Source organism: Salvelinus sp. IW2-2015, linkage group LG26, assembly GCF_002910315.2.
Source record: "Salvelinus sp. IW2-2015 linkage group LG26, ASM291031v2, whole genome shotgun sequence".
Classification (NCBI taxonomy): Eukaryota; Metazoa; Chordata; class Actinopteri; order Salmoniformes; family Salmonidae; genus Salvelinus; species Salvelinus sp. IW2-2015.
Window position 1 is genome coordinate 7,672,695 of NC_036866.1, and position 20,716 is coordinate 7,693,410.

Genomic DNA, 20,716 nt, shown 5'->3' on the forward strand with positions numbered 1-20,716 from the left:
GTTTTCCTGTGTCTACCCTTCTCAATGGCAAGGCTGTGCTCACTGAGCCTGTACTTTGTCAAGGTTTTTCTAAGGTTTTGATCAGTAACCATGGTCAAATATTTAGCCACAGTGTGCTGTCGATTTAGGGCCAGATAGCACTGCATTTTGCTTTGTGTTTGTGCTTGTGTTTCCCAATAAGCAATATAGTTTTGTTTTGACTGTGTTGTAATTTGGTTTATTCTGATTGATTGGATGTTCTGGTCCTGAGGCTTCAGTGTGTTAGTAGAACAGGTTTGTGAACTCAGCCCCAGGACCAGCTGGATAAGGGGACTCTTTTCTTTGCTCAGCTCTTGGCATTGCAGGGCTTGGTAGTGATATGAGAGGGGGTCACTGTATTTTAGATGTTTCCAAAAGTTAATTGCTCTTTTTTGAGTTTTTATTATTATTGGATATTGGCCTAATTCTGCCCTGCATGCATTGTTTCTCTCTATGTGTGTCTGCCTCGCTCTGTGTCTGCCTCGCTCTGTGTCTGCCTCGCTCTGTGTCTGCCTCGCTCTCTGTCTGCCTCTGACATCCTAGCGCCACCTAGAGCCCTTTGAAAAACAGACGGAGGAAGAGAGAGAAAGAAGCCTTCTCCTGGTTATTTATAGAACTGGGAAGATATTTTTAGCCCAGTGTTGCCATGTGAACGGGCTGTCGTGTTCCCATGCGGAGCTGACTTAAGCATCCTCTCTCTCTCCCCTTCTCCCCCTCTCTCACTTGCTGTCCCTCTCACTTGCTGTCCCTCTCACTTGCTGTCCCTCTCACTTGCTGTCCCTCTCACTTGCTGTCCCTCTCCCTTGCTGTCCCTCTCCCTTGCTGTCCCTCTCCCTTGCTGTCCCTCTGTCTTTCTCTCTCACTCTTCTTCCTTTCTCCTTAATCTATTTATTTCTCATTTTCTCACTCTGTCATTCATTCATCCATCTGTCTGTCGTTGTGCCCATGATGGAGCCCAACCTGTCCATGAGAGGGACGGTCTGTTTCTCTTCTCCTCCCTCCATCTGTCTCTCTCTCTCGGCCCACACCACTTGTCCTCTCCATCTAGTTCCGTCTTTCTTTTAGATGGTTGTCACTCAGTACTGTGGGTCCAGGTGCCTTTGTATCCTTAGGGGTGGGCGTGTTTCCATAGCGTTCCCTTGGGAACGTAGAGTCCTTATTATCATCAACGGACCGTTTGCTTTGAAATCATATGAAATCATGAATGGACAATACAGACACTATGAAATCTGACAATATGAATCATGAATGGATGTTTGAAGTTACATAGATAGTATGGTACAAATACATAGATAGTATGGTACAAATACATAGATAGTATGGTACAAATACACAGATAGTATGGTACAAATACACAGATAGTATGGTACAAATACANAGATAGTATGGTACAAATACACAGATAGTATGGTACAAATACACAGATAGTATGGTACAAATACACAGATGCACCAGAAGTATCATTGTCATTTGTTTTATGTGTGTTTTTTCTTAACTCTCAACTCAACAGTTTCATAAGTCAGGAGTCTTTTCATTTTGAAGATCATTTTCACTTTGCCAATCCATCACAATAAAAAAAAATAGACATTTCCTACATGGTTTATTGGCATTATGTTTACAAGATAAAGCAGCTGATATGAAAACAGTTGATGAGATGAAACAGTTTGATTCTTTCCACTGTATGACGTGTTTAGGTGATAGCTACAGAGCTGTGTGTGTGCTTAAGACCTGTGATAATTGGCAGTAATCTTTACCATGTTCTTCTCTTCTCCTAGGGTCTGAACGTCATCTTCAACGTGGCTCTGGCCCTCCTCAAGGTGTGATCGGCTTCCTTTCCTTTTATTCATGTACTGGGGGTTCAAACCATTCTGTAGTGGCTTCCTTTCCTCTTTACCATAGCCACTGCCCAAGCCTGAAGCGGGGTTGTTTCGTACGCATACAGTCCACACTCAAGGTTTCCAAACGGCCAAACATTCAATGAGATCCAGGGATATGGTGCAACAAAAATGTTTATTCTTCTTATATCAAAAAAAAAAGATTCTCCAATCAACTCAATCAGCTCTAACACATTCCTTTGATTTTCAATTAGACAAATCCTGTTATGCTATTGGACGATTCACACTCAACACAGAGGCCTAAGACTTCGACCTGCCTTTTTTGATTGCTATGAATCAGATTATATTAAGTCTTTTTGACCTCAACGGTTTTGAGGTAGAAGAAGTTGGCCTTAACCACAGATCCAGAATCAGATGAACCAACCCCGAAATCCAAAACGTTTAGAAGAAAAAGTCAAAAAGGATGTTTTTGTGCTTTTTAACCCGAGTCAAGATACAGACCACCATCCTCTCTCTTACTTATGATTTTGACTGATTTAAAAAATATATCTATTTTTAGTTACTGTGGGGGGGGTTCTGCAGTGTTTAGTAAATACATGGGAAGAGCATCTCTGCTGTCAGAGTATGATGTTCTGTGTAGTACAGTGTGGATGACTGGGTTGTGAGAAAGTGGAATAGTTTGCCTATGTCTCCCTCTGCTGCCCATTTCTTCATTTTATTTAACCGTTATTTTAACAGGGAGTCTTGCTGAGACCAAGGTCTCTTTCACAGATGAGCTCTGTTTATCATCAATCAATGAAATGTATTTATAAAGCTCTTCTTACATCAGTTGATGTCACAAAGTGCTGTACAGAAACCCAGCCTAAAACCCCAAACAGCAATGCAGATGTAGAAGCACGGTGGCTAGGAAAAACTCCCTAGAAAGGCCAGAACCTAGGAAGAAACCTAGAGAGGAACCAGACTCTGAGGGGTGGCCAGTCCTCTTCAGGCTGTGCCGGGTGGAGATTATAACAGAACATGGCCAAGATGTTCAAATGTTCATATGACACACACACACACACACAGAGAGACACAGAGAGACTTAAATTCACACAAGACACCAGATAAGACAGGAGAAATACTCCAGATATAACAGACTGACCCTAGCCCCCCGACACAAACTACTGCAGCATAGATACTGGCGGCTGAGACATCACTATACACATCAATATACACTAAAAGCATAATACAGTCATAGAAATCAAACACATTCTTCGTTAAAAAGGTACTAAATCAGCCTTTTGAATTTCCCTACAGGCACCAATTCATTACATTTTGTTTTAATAAGAGGCCAAAAAAACTAATAAGGAGATTTAGCGAACTCAGTAGGGATAGATGTGACCTCCAGAGTTAACCGGCCCTGGTATCTTGTACTGTGGTAAAGAATATTTTGAAACAGGGAGGGTATCTTGTACTGTGGTAAAGAATATATAGAAACAGGGAGGGTATATTGTAACTGTGGTAAAGAATATATTTGAAACAGGGAGGGTATTCTTGTACTGGTGGTAAAGAATATATAGAAACAGGGAGGGTATCTTGTACTGTGGTAAAAGTATATAGAAACAGGGAGGGTATTTGTACTGTGGTAAAGAATATATGAAACAGGGAGGGTATCTTGTACTGTGGTAAAGAATATATAGAAACAGGGAGGGTATCTTGTACTGTGGTAAAGAATATATGAAACAGGGAGGGTATCTTACTGTGGTAAAGAATATATTGAAAAGGGAGGGTATCTTGTACTGTGGTAAAGAATATATAGAAACAGGGAGGGTATCTTGTACTGGGTAAAGAATATATAGAAACAGGGAGGGTATCTTGTACTGCGGTAAAGAATATATAGAAACAGGGAGGGTATCTTGTACTGTGGGTAAAGAATATATGAAAACGGGAGGGTATCTTGTACTGGCGGTAAATAATATATTTGAAACAGGGAGGGTACTTGTACTGTGGTAAAGAATATATTGAAACAGGGAGGGTATCTGTACTGTGGTAAAGAATATATAGAACAGGGAGGGTATCTTGTACTGTGGTAAAGAATATATTGAAACAGGGAGGGTATCTTGTATTGCGGTAAAGATTATATTGAAACAAGGAGGGTATCTTGTACTGTGGTAAAGAATATATTGAAACAGGAGGGTATCTTGTACTGTGGTAAAGAATATATTGAAACAGGGAGGTATCTTGTACTGGGTAAAGAATATATTGAAAACAGGGAGGGTATCTTGTACTGTGGTAAAGAATATATTGAAACAGGGAGGGTATCTTGTACTGTGGTAAAGAATATATGAAAACAGGGGGGTATCTTGTACTGCGGGTAAAGAATATATGAACAGGGGAGGGTAATCTTGTACTGCGGTAAAGAATATATTGAACAGGGAGGGTATCTTGTACTGTGGTAAGAATATATTGAAACAGGGAGGGTTCATCTTGTATCTGTGGTAAAAATATATTGAACAGGGAGGGTAACTTGTACTGTGGTAAAGAATATATTGAAACAGGGAGGGTATCTTGTACTGCGGTAAAGAATATATAGAAACAGCGAGGGTATCTTGTACTGCGGTAAATAATATTTTGAAACGGAGGGACCACCTGGAATTGTCCAATAACAACCACTCTAAAGCCCTCTTTTTTTTTTTTACATTTAATATATATTGTCGATTTCATTACATTTTAATTTAAAACACAAGTACAACGGCTGTGCTATTATAGTGTACTTCAGGTCAAATGTCAAGTCTATCAGATACTGTGATTGCAGTGCTATTGCTGACAAATTAACAGGCTAATCAATTAGTCTTGTACCTCAAACTATGTGTTACCATTCTGCGCTGAGAGACAAAATCCCATAACCCCCTGCCATTGGGAGTTCATTTTGGACTAGGTTCAAAGAAATGTCAGTTAAATGCTGGTGATTAAGTGCTGAATTCTTTACAGTTCAGATTGTAGGCCAATGCATTGTTATAACATTTTTCTTTAAACTGAACTTGCATACTAATCGGTTGAAGAAATTGTCATGCACTGTAAATGTGACTTTTCGCCAGCATTTTATTTTGAACAACGTTGAGTCGCTGTGAAGGGAATGGGTTACGCTGATGATCACAGGGTCACCAGAAAGAGAGCGAACGAGGGAGCTTAAAGAGTGGGTAGAAACCATGTGTGAGGTGAACCCAGGTGAACTAGCAGCTCCTGGGAGGGCTATGGTGATTGCCCTTCTATTTGAACCCGTACTTTGTTTCCACACACGGTCTCCTCGCCGATGATACCCATTACTGTCTATTGTTAGATTTTAAAAAGCCTCCAGCTACAACAGAATAGTACTTTCATGCTATTAAAGCATATATTGGTTGTGTGTGTGTGTCCGAGTGGTCAGGCATGACGGCATTATTCCCAGAGCCTCCCTCTCCTCCTTCCTCTCCCCCTCCCTTCTTCCCCTCTCTCCCCCTCCCTCTCCCCTCCCCTCTCTCCCTCTGTTTCTCTCCCCTTCCCTCTCCCCCTCTATCCCTCTGTCTCTCTCCCCCTCCCTCTCCCTCTGTGCACTTACCCGCCCCTGCCGGTCTACCATAGTCCTTTAGGAGTGCACGGCAGCAGCACTAACATCTTTTAGCTGTTAGCAGTTAGCCATTAGCTGAGGTGTAGAAAAGGAGGAGGGGGGTCTTACATTTTTTTCAGGGATGTCTACCGCGAGCGCGTCAACCCTCAGACCCCTCTATCATACCCTTCCCCTCTCCTTCTCCTCTTGTCTTCTAGCACCTCTCTGCCTCAGCATCTCAGTCACATGCTCGCTCGCTCGCTCTCTCCCTCCGCCCAGCCCCAGCCAAGACCTCTGCATCAGAGCAGCTGTGTTAGCCAGTAGCATCGCAGACCCTTTAGCTGGGCGAGTCTTGAAGGCGAGAGGGGAAGAGAGAGGGAGGAAAAGGAAGGTGGGAGAACCGGTGTGGTTTCTCTCCACATGCCTCCACTAGCTGTTGCCAGACCAAACCCAAACCTGTGGCTCCCCCGTTTGGCCGAGGCTTTGGACCAGTAGAATCTGACACAGCAAAGGACCCTCCTGCAAAGGACCTGGAAGGAAACCTTTACCTTGACTGGAAGGATTACTACTCTGGATGTGTTTCCTATGGAAGTCTGCTGGAGGTATTAGATTCAGGAGTCCTTTTTAAAGCCTTTGTGGATGTTTCTTCCTAATTGAACTCCGCTTCTGAGGGCCTTGGCTATTTCAATGCTCCTTTATGGGAGTAAAGGATTTCCTGACAGAGACCGAGACACACACACTCAAGCTTGTGTGTCCTGCTAAGGCTCCCTGTCAGAGCCTTCCCTACTCTGCCTCGCCCTGATCTCTACCACCACTACATCTGTTTCCTCTCTTGGACTCTGAGTCACCATCGTCCTTAAAGTCCGTTCAGCTGTTAATAACACAACGCCAAGACGTCACTGTTTGGGATGGAAGCAGCTTCAGCCTAAGGCGGCGTGGCTAATAGACAGAATTAGAATCTCTTCCTCCCCTCAGCTTCCGATGTGTGTTACATCAGAAAGGACCGCTTCGGACGTGAAGGGACTACATCATTTGGAAGGGAGGGATGTTTGTGGACAGATTTTCTGAAGCAAACTCAGTATGCCCTGACCTATATGTCTATAGCGTTACCTCTCGGCTGAAGATAAAGAGGATCATTGAAGTCTGTCTTTTGTCCTTGTTAAGCCTTGGTCTCGGTTTTGTCCTTGTTAAGCCTTGGTCTCGGTTTTGTCCTTGTTGAACCTTGGTCTCGGTTTTGTCCTTGTTAAGCCTTGGTCTCGGTTGTGAAAAGAGAGATACTTGCTCTTTGAAGATGGGAGGGGGATAAAAAGGTGAAGACCTGTCATCTGCTTAAACCGTCTAGCCTCGTGCCTGTCTGTTGCTAGGCAATGGCATGCCCCCCCCTGTTTTGGGATTTGTTGTTGTTGAGAAAAGCAGATGAGTATCCTTGCACTCTATTTCCTGCCTCACCGTATCAACATTATGCCGACTGCGCTGGTCAGTTGTGATGAAGGGACTATAGTGTTTTCAGGTCGAGGGGCTATATCGGCTCTCTGACAACGGAGCTTACTGAATGAACCCAACCAACTCACTGATTCTCTGGTGCTCAACCCCACTGGATCCTCTCTACCTGTGGATCTATTCGTGGTGTATTTCTGCTGAGTTTGTGTTATTGGGGGACGACAGGCTTGGCCAGTCTATCGAGAGAAGCTCTGATCCAATACCTCACTGTGTTGTGTGTCACTACCCGATGCGGAACTATCGACCTATTCTTTCCCCCTAAAGGTCACTGCTGCCATTCGTTAAGACCTAGCTTGAATTGCCAAACAGCCTAAGAGAATAATCTCTGCTGGACCCTGACCTGAAGTCTTGGTCGGATTGACCGATATTGGACTTAGCTCAGACATAGCTGGGACTGCGCGCTGGAGTCGCCCTGCACCCTGGCCACCCTGGCCCCAGAGCTGGAGCCTCTCTCCTCTCCGTCCTTCTCTCCCTCTCTTTCCCCCTCCACCCAACCATCACCCCCGGTCACTGCCATGCCCACCCAGCTACCAGCGGCACTGCGGATGGGCAGCTGGGGGTCAGAGGAAGGGGGTTCAGCGGAGGAGAAAGCTGGGGAGACAGACTCTGTCTGTAAGGTGATGGGGCTCCTGGGGATGGGCCATCGCCTCTTCGTCCCCAAACTACTTGCGGTGAGAGATGGACTGGATAGGGACTGGGGTTGGGGCAGGGACTGAGATAGGGACTGGGGCTAGGACAGGATAGGCATTAGGCCAGGGATGGGCAATCTTACCATGCGAGGGCAACTGTTGTCCAACAACATACTTTTGTAATGTAGCTATATTGTTGAATTGTTCAATAGCTTGGGCTGTTAATTTAGTTTTTTGTGTGAATCATCATTATGACGATACGTCATTATGCCATTGTGTGGTGCTGTTACGTTCAGCCCTATTAACAAGGGCTTCAACTTGTTTTAACCACCCGTCTCACTTGAAATGACACTACCAGATATCTTGGATCAAAGTAGTATTACTCATGGTTAATGTAAAGGAAATTCCAGGTGAACCAAAAGGTGAGCAGTCGTCAAATCAGTCGGAAAAAAATCCGGTTTATTACAAGTTGCAACATGGAGACAATGTCACAACAGAAGCAGAGAAACTGTGTAACGGGCCTCTTGGAGAAGGTCCTCCTCTGTTAATCACACAGCACTGACGGTACTGTAAACACCAGCACGAGGCTTGTAGGAAGTCACAACGTTGGCTGCTACAGAATCAGGGTGGCACAGATACATTATCAGTGTGCCCTCGACTCAGTCTGGTATCAAACTGTAACCATAACATTCAACACTGGTAGACATTAACATTCAACACTGGTAGACATTAACATTCAACACTGGTAGACRTTAACATTCAACACTGGTCGACGTTAACATTCAACACTGGTCGACGTTAACATTCAACACTGGTCGACGTTAACATTCAACACTGGCAGACGTTAACATTCAACACTGGCAGACGTTAACATTCAACACTGGCAGACGTTAACATTCAACACTGGCAGACGTTAACATTCAAACTGGCAGACGTTAACATTCAACACTGGCAGACGTTAACATTCAACACTGGCAGACGTTAACATTCAACACTGGCAGACGTTCACATTCAACACTGGCAGACGTTCACATTCAACACTGGCAGACGTTCACATTCAACACTGGCAGACGTTCACATTCCACACTGGCAGACGTTCACATTCCACACTGGCCGACGTTCACATTCCACACTGGCCGACGTTCACATTCCACACTGGCCGACGTTCACATTCCACACTGGTCGACATTAGATGCTGGCAGTTAAACGGGTCAAAGGTAAAGCATCACTACTTAGTCGCCAACAATCTGTTTACTAAACTAAAAGTACTTTTATTAAATATGTTAATTAAACACACATGGTTAACTCCTGTTTCCCTTCCCTCAAGGGAAAGCATCTGTCTGAGTCTTCCTTCACATATGATCATGTTTATTACATATAAATCCATATCAACATTAAATAAAATACAGGAAAATAACTAATCAAATAATTTCCCATTACAGTTGAGTACTATCATCTTTCCAACTTTACTATACAAAGTGTCATAGTGTCATGTTTTCAGACTTCTGTCTCTGTCGTATTCTATTCTATTGGCTGAGCTTGTCTTCTTTCTCCTCAGACATCCAAGGAGGACCTGCTTCAGACTGACTTTGAGGGGGCTCTGAAGTTCTTCCGGGTCCAGCTACCCAAACGATACAGGGCTGCAGAGAACGCCCGCAGGCTCATGGAACAGGCCTGTAACATCAAGGTAGGAACCATTATTCTCTGTTTTCTGTTCCCCCTGTTTTACACACTGCACTGACCACTGATCCAAAAGGGAGCTTATGCTTCCAACTGGGCGAAGTCCAGTTTTATTTTCAGAGATGTGAAAGTGTCAGTCTAGTTGAATTGCCTACATGACTTCTAAGCCAGGTTTGCCATAGTCTACCTAACAGGTTATGAGGATATTTACCCTTACCACTCAAGTGTCCCTGCACATTGTAAATATGGTATTGGCACTGACCCTGTATTTAGCTTACTTACTTTCCCGCGTTCGTCTTATCAGTAGTATTATAAACCTTTTTAAAAAGTCAAGTATTTGTCATGTGTTTTTGTTCTGCTTGACTTTGTTTTATAGTACTACTGATATTGTTGGGACAAAGCAAGCAGGAAAGTCATTTCACTGTACTAGTGCACGTGACAACTTGATATTTCCTTGTAAACATACAGTTGAAGTCGTAAGTTTACATACACCTTAGCCAAATACATTTAAACTCTGTTTTTCACAATTCCTGACATTTAATCCTCGTAAAAATTCCCTGTCTTAGGTCAGTTAGGATCATCACTTTATTTTAAGAATGTGAAATGTCCGAAATAATAGTAGAGTGATTTATTTCAGCTTTTTCCAACAATTGTTTACAGACAGATTATTTATTTTATAATTCACTGTATCCCATTCCCAGTGGGTCAGAAGTTTACATACGCTCAATTAGTATTTGGTACCGTTGCCTTTTAAATTGTTTAACTTGGGTCAAACATTGTGGGTAGCCTTCCACAAGCTTCCCACAATATGTTGGGTGAATTTTGTCCCATTCCTCCTGACAGAGCTGGTGTAACGGAGTCAGTTTTGTAGGCCTCCTTGCTCGCACACGCTTTTTCAGTTCTGCCCACAAATTCTCTATAGGATTGAGGCCAGGGCTTTGTGATGGCCACTCCAATACCTTGACTTTGTTGTTCTTAAGCCATTTTACCACAACTTTGGAAGTATGCTTGGGGTCATTGTCCATTTGGAAGACCCATTTGCGACCACGCTTTAACTTCCTGACTGATGTCTTGAGATGTTGCTTCAATATATCCACATAATTTTACTTCCTCATGATGCCATCTATTTTGWGAAGTGCACCAGTCCCTCCTGCAGTAAAGCACCCCCACAACATGATGCTGCCACCCCTGTGCTTCACGGTTGGGATGGTGTTCCTTGGCTTGCAAGTCTCCCCCTTTTTCCTCCTAACATAACGATGGTCATTATAGCCCAACAGTTCTATTTTTGTTTCATCAGACCAGAGAACATTTCTCCAAAAAGTACGAACTTTGTCCCCATGTGCAGTTGCAAACCGTAGTCTGTCTATTTTATGGCGGTTTTCTTCCTTGCTGAGCGGCCTTTCAGGTTATGTCGATATAGGACTCGTTTTACTGTGGATACTTTTGTACCTGTTTCCTCCAGCATCTTCACAAGGTCCTTTGCTGTTGTTCTGGGATTGATTTGCACTGTTCGCACCAAAGTACGTTCATCTATAGGAGACAGAATGCATCTACTACCTGAGCGGTATGATGACTGAATGGTCCCATGGTGTTTATACTTGCGTACTATTGTTTGTACAGATGAACGTGGTACCTTCAGGCGTTTGGAAATTGCTCCCAAGGATGAACCAGATTTTTTTTCTAGGTATTGGCTGATTTCTTTTGATTTTCCCATGATGTCAAGCAAAGAGGCACTGAGTTTGAAGGTAGGCCTTGAAATACATCCACAGGTCCACCTCCAATTGACTCAAATTATGTCAATTAGCCTATCAGAAGCTTCTAAAGCCATAACATCATTTTCTGGAATTTTCCAAGCTGTTTAAAGGCACAGTCAACTTAGTGTATGTAAACTTCTGACCCACTGGAATTTGATTACAGTGGGTCAAATACAGTGATTATAATTAAATAATCTGTCTAAACAATTGTGGAAAAATTACTTGTGTCATACACAAAGTAGATGTCCTAACTGACTTGCCAAACTATAGTTTGTTAACAATACATTTGTGGGTTGGTTGAAACACTAGACTTGTTTTAATGACTCCAACCTATGTAAACTCCGACTTCAACTGTTTTCCTTCTTCAATATCTTCTATGTGGAATGGCACACCACATCCGCAGCCTGTCAGTGTGTGGTATAGATGTTCACTTACCTCCTACCTCCTCCCACATGGGAATATATTGAGCTGAGGTATTTGGGGAATGTGCTGAGGTCAGATGAAGTGGCCTAAGGCTGCCTGCCTGCCTGACCACACACACACCACACACACACACACACACACACACACACACACACACACACACACACACACACACACACACACACACCGGGCAAGCGGAGGCAGCTCCAATCTCTTGTGTGTATGTGTGCTCGTATGTTGTGTGCTCGTATGTTGTGTGCTCGTGTTCGTGTGTGCTCGTGTTCGTGTGTGTGTTTGTGTGCTCGCTCGTATGTTTGTGTGCTCGTATGTTTGTGTTTGTGTGCTCGCTCGTATGTTTGTGTGCTCGCTCGTATGTTTGTGTGTGTGTGTGCTCGCTCGTATGTTTGTGTGTGCGCTCGTATGTGTGTGTGTGTGTGTGTTTAGCTTGCTTTGCAACTGTCTCGGTGGCAAAGCAGGGAGCCCTTCTAGTTTTACAGGAAGGAAGAAGAGCGTGATGGAAGAGATAATTCTCTCCTTCCGCACCCATCCCTGCTCTCTGTATGCATCTCTGTCTCCCTCCCTCTCCCCTGTGTATGTCTAATGACAGGATATCCTGAGTGTAGACACTCTGCATACGTTATTATGTAATTATTGCCTCGTACAAGCTTGTCTTTAAAAGCTTCTGGAAGAGAATTATCTGCTAAATGTTTGAGTAATATTACTTCACCTTATCACGTACTGACATGATGTAAAACAATTGTGCTCGTGCATGCGCACACACACACACACTGCACTTGCAGAACTGTGGTGTTATATGCCAGTGTGCGATCTTCTGAGTCATTTTGCGCAGAGAAATGTATTTGCTGTTTACACCGAAGTGTACACATCGTCAGATAGAGGATGGACTGAGAGAGGCAGGCTTTAGGACCGCGAGAGGAGAGGGAATGCTAGAGCGGGTAGGCGGGCTTTGCATTGACTTCAGTGGACAAGGTGAGCTGAACAGGTGCATCCATGGTCTGCCTGCCACACAGTGAGTCAGCAGCAATATGACAAGGAAATGGAGGAAAACTTCAAATCTGTCTTTTTGTACATTCTGGATCTACTCCAGTGTCTAGAGAGAGACACTTTATCTGGGAGAGAGAGACTCCGTGAGCATAGCCTTGCTATTGAGAAAGGCCGCCGTAGGCAGACATGGCTCTCAAGATAAGACAGGCTGTGTGCACACTGCCCACAAAATGAGGTGGAAACTGAGTTGCACTTCCTAACCTCCTGCCCAAATGTATGACCATATTAGAGAGACATATTTCCCTCCGATTACACAGAACCACAAAGAATTCAAAAACAAATTCAATTTCGATAAACTCCCGTATCTACTGGGTGAAATACCACGGTGTGCATCACAGCAGAAAGATTTGTGACCTGTTGCCGCAAGAAAAGGTAAACCAGTGAAGAACAAACACCATTGTAAATACAACCCATATTTGTTTAGTTATTTTCCCTTTTGTAATTTAACTATTTGCACATAATGACATTTGAAATGTCTTTATTCTTTTGGAACTTCTGTGTGTCTGTGTACTGTACATTTTTATTGTTCACTTTTGTTTATTATCTAGTTCACTTGCTTTGACAATGTTGACATACATTTCCCATGCCAATAAAGCCCTTAAATTGAGAGAGAGAATCACCTTTGGGTGGAGACAAACTCTGCAGTGGGACTGAAGAGACAGATGGAACCAGCCTGTACTCTGAGCCTGCATGGCTGTTTGTTTAGCTTTAACCACTCGGAGGAAATCAAATTGACTGGCGGCTAAAATAAGGTCTTGACCGTGATTGTGGTGGCCATCGAGTCTCTTGGGAGCTTAACRTGTAATAGCAACCTTCTGAACATCTGACTGACTGGCCTAGGAACTGCTGTGTAATATGAGGGACTTTCATGCTCTGGGGCATCCAAGCAACTGCCTTGACTCTGACCTAGTGCAGGGAGAAATTGTTAAACTGTTATCAACCACTCTCTCCCTTCCCCCTCCTCACTCAAGGGAGGACCATACAAGAAGCAGCGTTAGCACGTCGACCCCCATTGACCTCCCAGAAGACACACACACACCAGAATGGCACAACCGTGTGTGTGTGTCACAGGACCCCACCACTCATATGAATTGCCTGATTGGGCAACAGCAGCAGCTCTCTCATCTTAGGATTTCAATTCTCTCTTCAATGTCCTCTGAAGTGACATTGTGCCTGAGGTGTTTTGACAGAGAAGAGCCTAGTCTCCAGAATTAGCCACTCTATTTTTGCATCTTGTCCTTTTTAAACCCTTTTTTCACATCTTTTTGTGGAAGATGTGTGTGCATGCGTGTTCCCTTCTCTCAGGAGACAAATCTCACGGAGTGAGTCCGAGAGATACTCTCATCACAGAACTTGGTGTCGTTAGAAGGAACGAAGCACGGTGTCTACTGGCAACTACAACCATCATACCCTGTCAATGGAACTATACTTCCCCATGGACAAGTGCAGAGTTGAATCAGTTGATGATATACCTCATGTTCATGAGTGCCAAGGAAGGAAATATAAGCCAGCCTGCTCAATTTATGTTGTCCTTACATTTTTTCTTTGATGTCTGAAGCGGATCAACTTGACTCCTAAGCAGCTTAGTCGAGTACAAGAATTCACTGGCACCTGCTAGTTGGGGAGCGATGCTAAGCTTTCAGCGACTAACAACCCCCCCCCCGGATTATGGGGAAATTATTTACATTTCACAGCCCTTAAACACCCCAAGAACAATGTTGAGGAAACTTTGAGACATTTCCAGGACAAAAATAAGATTTATCGACGCCTTGGAACATTTAGGTTTTAAATCCATTTAAAACCAACTCGGGCATGATTTGATTGATTCATATTTATTCTGCCTGCCTTTGACAACCCTCTGGGAGACGTTTCATGCTCAGCAGTTTCACCATTTAGAAGAAGTGGAGACGGAGAGAGCAAGAGAGAGGAAGAGAGAGGGAGTGGTTGCTGTTTCTTAGACGCTACTCCCTTGAGAGAATGAAGAAGGAATAAAGGATGAGAATGTTGTATACAGTGCCTTTCCCCACCAGGGACATCTCCTAAGAGAACTGGGCCGAGTCTCAGCAGGAACAACTGAAGCTAACGCTAAAGCTTACCACGGTGGGGTCCTGATAAGTCAGGCTGCAGGCAGCGCTACAGACAGCTGTGTGGTTTAGTTTTTTTGTGTCACCTTGAATTCAAACATCAGACTCGCTGTGCCTGCAGTCGTTTTTTTATTTTTGTTCACATTGTTTCGTTTTCAAACTTTTGGGGGGAGGACAAGCAGTGTGTGACGTATGTAGACTGCGGAGGCACTTAACACATCGAGTCATTGTGGTTTGTCTGACAGCTCCAACACTTCCTCACACACACTGAAACACACAGTTGAAGCGTGTGTTGGTGTGTGTAGCCATCTCCGAGTGCGTCTAAACCAAACTTCATCTTACTAAGACTGAAGGGAGTGGAAAATAATACCGGGAGTGCAACCCGAGAGGAGCTGGAAAAACGCCACGGATTGGAGGACTAACAAATGTAGGAAAAGAAGAAAGGAGGAGGAATACCAGCCTGGCGGTTCTGAGGAAGAGGGGGAACGAAAGACACACTATCCTCCTCACAACACGCTTGAGAACACCAAGCATCAGAGGGAGAGAGAAATACAACAGGTGTGTTGTTCTGCAGGGCTCCTCCCTCCCTCGCTCCATCACACCCGCCCTTAGGGGCGTGGCTTGTACCTTGAGGGACAGTGAAAGAGGCCAGTCACTCCTCAGGCTCTCTGATAGACCTGTTGACTCCTCTCTTCCTCTCCACTCCTCTCTTCCACCCCTTTACTCTTTTCCACTTCACCCACCTGTGGAATATACTGCCCTGTGCCAAGATGATGGAAGAGATCTCTATCACGGTGGCGTACGACGCCCACGTCATCAATCAGATCTGTGAGGAGGATATCCTGGCTGGCCTGGTGGCCCTCTCCAAGCCTCCCAAACCTGTGGTAGGTCTGTCCCTCCTCAGTCCTGGCTACTTTGGCAACTCAACTCTGTTCATGCACTCTTTTACTGCCTGAGAACGGCTAAAGGAAACACTGCTTTCTTTTTTCAGTAGCGAGAACTATCTTTCCTACTGTCTTGTAGGAGACGGTGTAGATTGAAATACATTTGTATTCACGTTGTAGTTAYAGTTCAGTGGTTGTCAGTGTGTTCTCATGGAAATCTTTTCCCCCTCTCCAGTCAGCTTAACCTCAGGATACTAATGAAATTACAACTGTCAGTTTGTTTAAATTAAAGATGGATTACTCTTCACCCAGCATGTATACCTGTGTGAGTGTGTGCGCATGCATGCATGTTTGAGATTGGTCATCGAAGTCAAAACATGACCCAGTTTTTCCTGAAATGGCTGTTTTGAATCCTTAGGTATGTGCAGTCATTTCAATATTCAAATGCTTTCAGCCAGGTAAGCCAGGCACCATTACGCCACAGAGCTAGCCAATATTCCCCCTGTGCACAGTCTGTCAGGTCTAGTAGAGAACACTGTGCTTGTTTCAGATTCACAACATGCATTTCCTATCAGCTGGGCTCAGTTCTATGGCTACTTCTCACATTAGGTCATCATCACGCATTGAAATTCAAATCAAGAACCATTTTCAACACTCTGAATTGAGTTGCAATGGATTTCTTGAATTGCAATTGACCCCAACATTGACATACATGCTTTTTGTTTTGTCTATATGAGCGATAATGTGTTCTTTCTTACACGTGGGCACTGTGCATATGTTCGCACGTGCCTTAACTGTGTATTTTGTGAGGGTCTAGTATTGAACAGAAATGTATAACATTGTACTGTAATCTCTAACTGTTGTGTGCCTGTGGGTTATAAGCCGGCTGTTGTACTAGTAAGAAGTGACTGTACATAGGTTATCACTGGAGAGCTGAGCCTCATGAACACTGGCATATTCTAACAGTGGCTCAAGGTTAGCTTATACTTAGGCTGTGTCCCAAATGGAACCCTATTCCTTATATAATGCAATACTTTTGTGCAGTAGTACATTACTTAGGTCATAGGGCGCCATTTAGAACTCAGACAGTCTGTTTTGGTTCTCATTGTTCTACATAGCCCCCAGCTGTCACTGCCTCCAATATACACTGTACAGTTGAAGTCTGAAGTTTACATACACCTTAGCCAAATACATTTAAACTCAGTTTTTCACAATTCCTGACATTTAATCGTAGTAAAAATTCCCTGTCTTAGGTCAGTTAGGATCACCACTTTATTTTAAGAATGTGAAATGTCAGAATAATATTAGAGAGGGGGATTTATTTCAGCTTTTATTTCTTTCATCACATTCCCAGTGGGTCAGAAGTTTACATACACTCAATTAGTTTTTTGTAGCATTGCCTTTAAATTGTTTAACTTGGGTCAAACGTTGTGTGTAGCCTTCCACAAGCTTCCCACAATACGTTGAGTGAATTTTGGCCCATTCCTCCTGACAGAGCTGATGTCACTGAGTCAGGTTTGTAGGCCTCCTTGCTCGTACACGCTTATCAGTTCTGCCCACAATTTTCTATAGGATTGAGGTCAGGGCTTTGTGATGGCCACTCCAATACCTTGACTTTGTTGTCCTTAAGCCATTTTGCCACAACTTTGGAAGTATGCTTGGGGTCATTGTCCATTTGGAAGACCCATTTGAGACCAAGCTTTAACTTCCTGACTGATGCACCCTCACAGCAAAGCACCCTCACAACATGATGCTGCCACCCCCGTGCTTCACGGTTGGGATGGTGTTCTTCGGCTTGCAAGCATCCCCCTTTTTCCTCCAAACATAATGATGGTCATTATGGCCAAACAGTTCTATTTTTGTTTTATCAGACCAGAGGAAATTGTTCCAAAAAGTACAATCTTTGACGCCATGTCCAGTTGCAAACCGTAGTCTGGCTTTTTTATGGCGGTTTTGGAGCCGTGGTTTCTTCCTTGCTGAGCGGCCTTTCATCTTCACAAGGTCCTTTGCTGCTGTTCTGGGATTGATTTGCACTTTTCGCACCAAAGTACGTTCATCTCTAGGAGACAGATCGCGTCTCCTTCCTGAGCGGTATGACGACTGCGTGGTCCCATGGTGTTTATACAGATGAACGTGGTACCTTCAGGCATTTGGAACATGCTCCCAAGGATGAATCAGACTTGTGGAGGTCTATACATTTTTGGCTGATTTCTTTTGATTTTCCCATGATGTCAATCAGAGGCATTGAGTTTGAAGGTAGGCCTTGAAATTCATCTACAGGTACACCTCCAATTGACTCAAATGATGTCAATTACTCTATCAGAAGCTTCTAAAGCCATGACATTATTTTCTGGAATTTTCCAAGCTGTTTAAAGGCACAGTCAACTTAGCGTATTTAAACTTCTGACCCACTGGAATTGTGATACGGTGAATTATAAGTGAAAAAATTACTTGTGTCATGCACAAAGTAGATGTCCTAACTGACTTGCCAAGACTATAGTTTGTTAACAAGAAATTTGTGGAGTGGTTGAAAAACCTGTTTTATTGACTCCAATGTAAGTGTATGTAAACTTCCGACTTCAACTGTATATGCAAAAGTATGTGGACACACTTTCAAATTAGTGGATTTGGCTATTTCAACCATATCCCGTTGCTGACAGGTGTATAAAATTGTGCACACAGCCGTGCAATCTCCATAGACAAACATTGGCAATAGAATGGTCTTACTGAAGAGCTCAATGACTTTCAACATGGCAACGTCATTGAATGCCACCTTACCAAAAAGTCAGTTTGTCAAATTTTCTTCCCTGCTAGAGCTTCCCCAGTCAACTGTAAGTGCTGTTATTGTGAATTGGAAACGTCTAGGAGCAACGAAGGCTCAGCTGCGAAGTGGTAGGTTACACAAGCTCATAGAATGGGACCGCCGAGTGCAGAAGCACATAGCAAAAAATCGCCTGTCCTCGGGTTGCAACACTCTCACTACCGAGTTCCAAGCTGCCTCTGGAAGCGTTGTCAGCACAAGAACTGTTCGTCGGGAGCTTCCTGAAATGGGTTTCCATGGCCGAGCAGCCACACACAAGCCTAAGATCACCATGTGCAATGCCAAGCGTCGGCTGGAGTGGTGTAAAGCTCGCCACCATTGGACTTTGGAGCAGTGGAAACGCGTTCTCTGGAGTGATGAATCGCACTTCACCATCTGGCAGTCCGACGGACAAATCTGGTTTGGTGGATGCCCGGAGAACACTACCTGCCCCAATACATAGTGCCAACTGTGAAGTTTGGTGTAGGAGGAATAATGGTCTGGGGCTGTTTTTCATGGTTCGGGCTMGGCCCCTTAGTTCCGGTGAAGGGAAATTTATACGCTACAGCGTACAATGACATTGTAGACGATTCRGTGAATCCAACTTTGTGCTTGTCTCACACACAGTTTGGGGAAGGCCCTTTCCTGTTTCATCATGACAATGCCCCTGAACACAAAGGAAGGTCCATACAGAAATGGTTTGTTGAGATCGGTGCCCATGATTAATTAATGCCCATGATTTTGGAATGAGATGTTCGAGGAGCAGGGGTCCACATACAAGATATATTCTCAAAGTTAAAAGTATGGCATATTTTAGATTTGGGATATCTCAACGGCATATTTTAGATTTGGGATATCTCAACGGCATATTTTAGCATAAGACATATATAATTTCACATGTTTAAGCATTGGAAATACGTTTTGTATGAGATGGTGAAATTTTTGTGGATTATGTTGAAATTATCATTGGTTTTAGTGAGCGACATTAGACGGCTATCGTTAGCTGTGTTTTATGGGCCTGTTAATAGTCATAAAGGGGAATGCTGATGGCCTATATACAACTTCAATGGAAAAAGTGAGGGTGAAATAGTGTCATTTTTTGCCACTTTCAAGGCTGTCTGTGGTCAGATATGACTGATAGTGCGAGGGGAAGAATGAGTGTGTTGGGGGAAGAGGAGGACTGGGGCGAGAGGGCTGGAGGGGGAAACCTTGTGCCTTCTTTTCCAGAAGGTTCCATATTATGTTATCTGAAATCAAAACTGTAGGGGTGTATGGAAGCTTTGTGTGGTTTTGTTTTTTGGCTCGTGCTCTTTCTCTGCAGGTCAATTTTGCAAGTCACTTCACACCTTCGAGAGACGGTTGGGCTACWCATCAGCTCTCGCTATCTCTCTCGCTCTCGCTCGCTCTCTCTCTCTCTCACTCACACACACATGGACAAGCTTCTATGGTATATTCTTTTTCAGATGAAAGCTCTTTCATCAGCAGTATTTCGCTCTATTTCTCGACTTCTTTCTTTCTCCTTTTCATATTGTTTTTAGATAATGGCTCCTAGGGCGGTGACAATACCATGGCAAAAATGAAAACATCAGGCAGACAACTCTTTGGTTCTTTAAAATCCTGCAGTATGTAAAATATTGTGTTCTATAGCTTGGAAAATAAATATATGTGACTCTTGATGTCAACATTATGATGTTTGTTTCCAACATTCAGGGTGTTTTTCTAAATAAGTCAAAGCTGCTTCCTTTTTTTGGTTTACTTGCCATGATACTAACGGGCGTTGCGATACTGGTGTAATGCCGGCCCTAATGGCTCCCTTCTCTCTACCCTTCTCCCCTCTCGTCCCAGAGCTTGTGTTGGTATCTTACCAGGRCGTCACACACCTGAACACACACTTGTGTTCAGTCGTCAGGAACAGAAGGGCCGAGGGGGATGGAGAGTCCTTTCGTAAAGTTCCTATTGTTCACTGGGTACAACCAAGGCCAGTGGAGCATAAACAATGCTGATAGGCTATCTTATCAACCACACACATCTATTAGCCCTTTACAAGTTACAAAATACAGCAAGGAACAGGTTTGACTGCTTCTAGAACTGTTTATGGATTCCTGTCTGTAATAATATATTACATCAGGACTGGTGAGTTCATGGTGTCCATATATGTTATAAGACACTGGGCCTAGCATGCTATCAGGCTGAGAACAAACGATATGGGAAGATGGCTTGCTAACAATGGAGTATCTGTAGTAGGGATGTATTGTGGGTAATTGATAACCTAGGGGAGGAATATTTGCCACCCTGGTCCCACAGGGCAAGGGTCAGGTGTACATTATGCATGGCTAAGCAGGCTAGTGAAGAAAGGTAATGTCCAGGCAACAGGCTGTTTAATATCCTCTTTATAAACCCAGTGCAATATGTCCTCTTTATAAACCCAGTGCAATATGTCCTCTTTATAAACCCAGTGCAATATGTCCTCTTTATAAAC

At 43.7% G+C, this 20,716-nt stretch overlaps 1 protein-coding gene across 1 annotated transcript in view; it reads left to right on the top strand.

Moving 5' to 3' along the window:
* The window catches only part of LOC111952600 (rab GTPase-activating protein 1-like), a 159,056-nt gene that overhangs the window by 109,352 nt on the left and 28,988 nt on the right, over positions 1 to 20,716 (top strand). Inside the window, 2 exon segments of the mRNA XM_070435100.1 lie at positions 1,794 to 1,835; positions 9,106 to 9,234. Coding sequence (XP_070291201.1) covers positions 1,794 to 1,835; positions 9,106 to 9,234 — 171 coding nt within the window.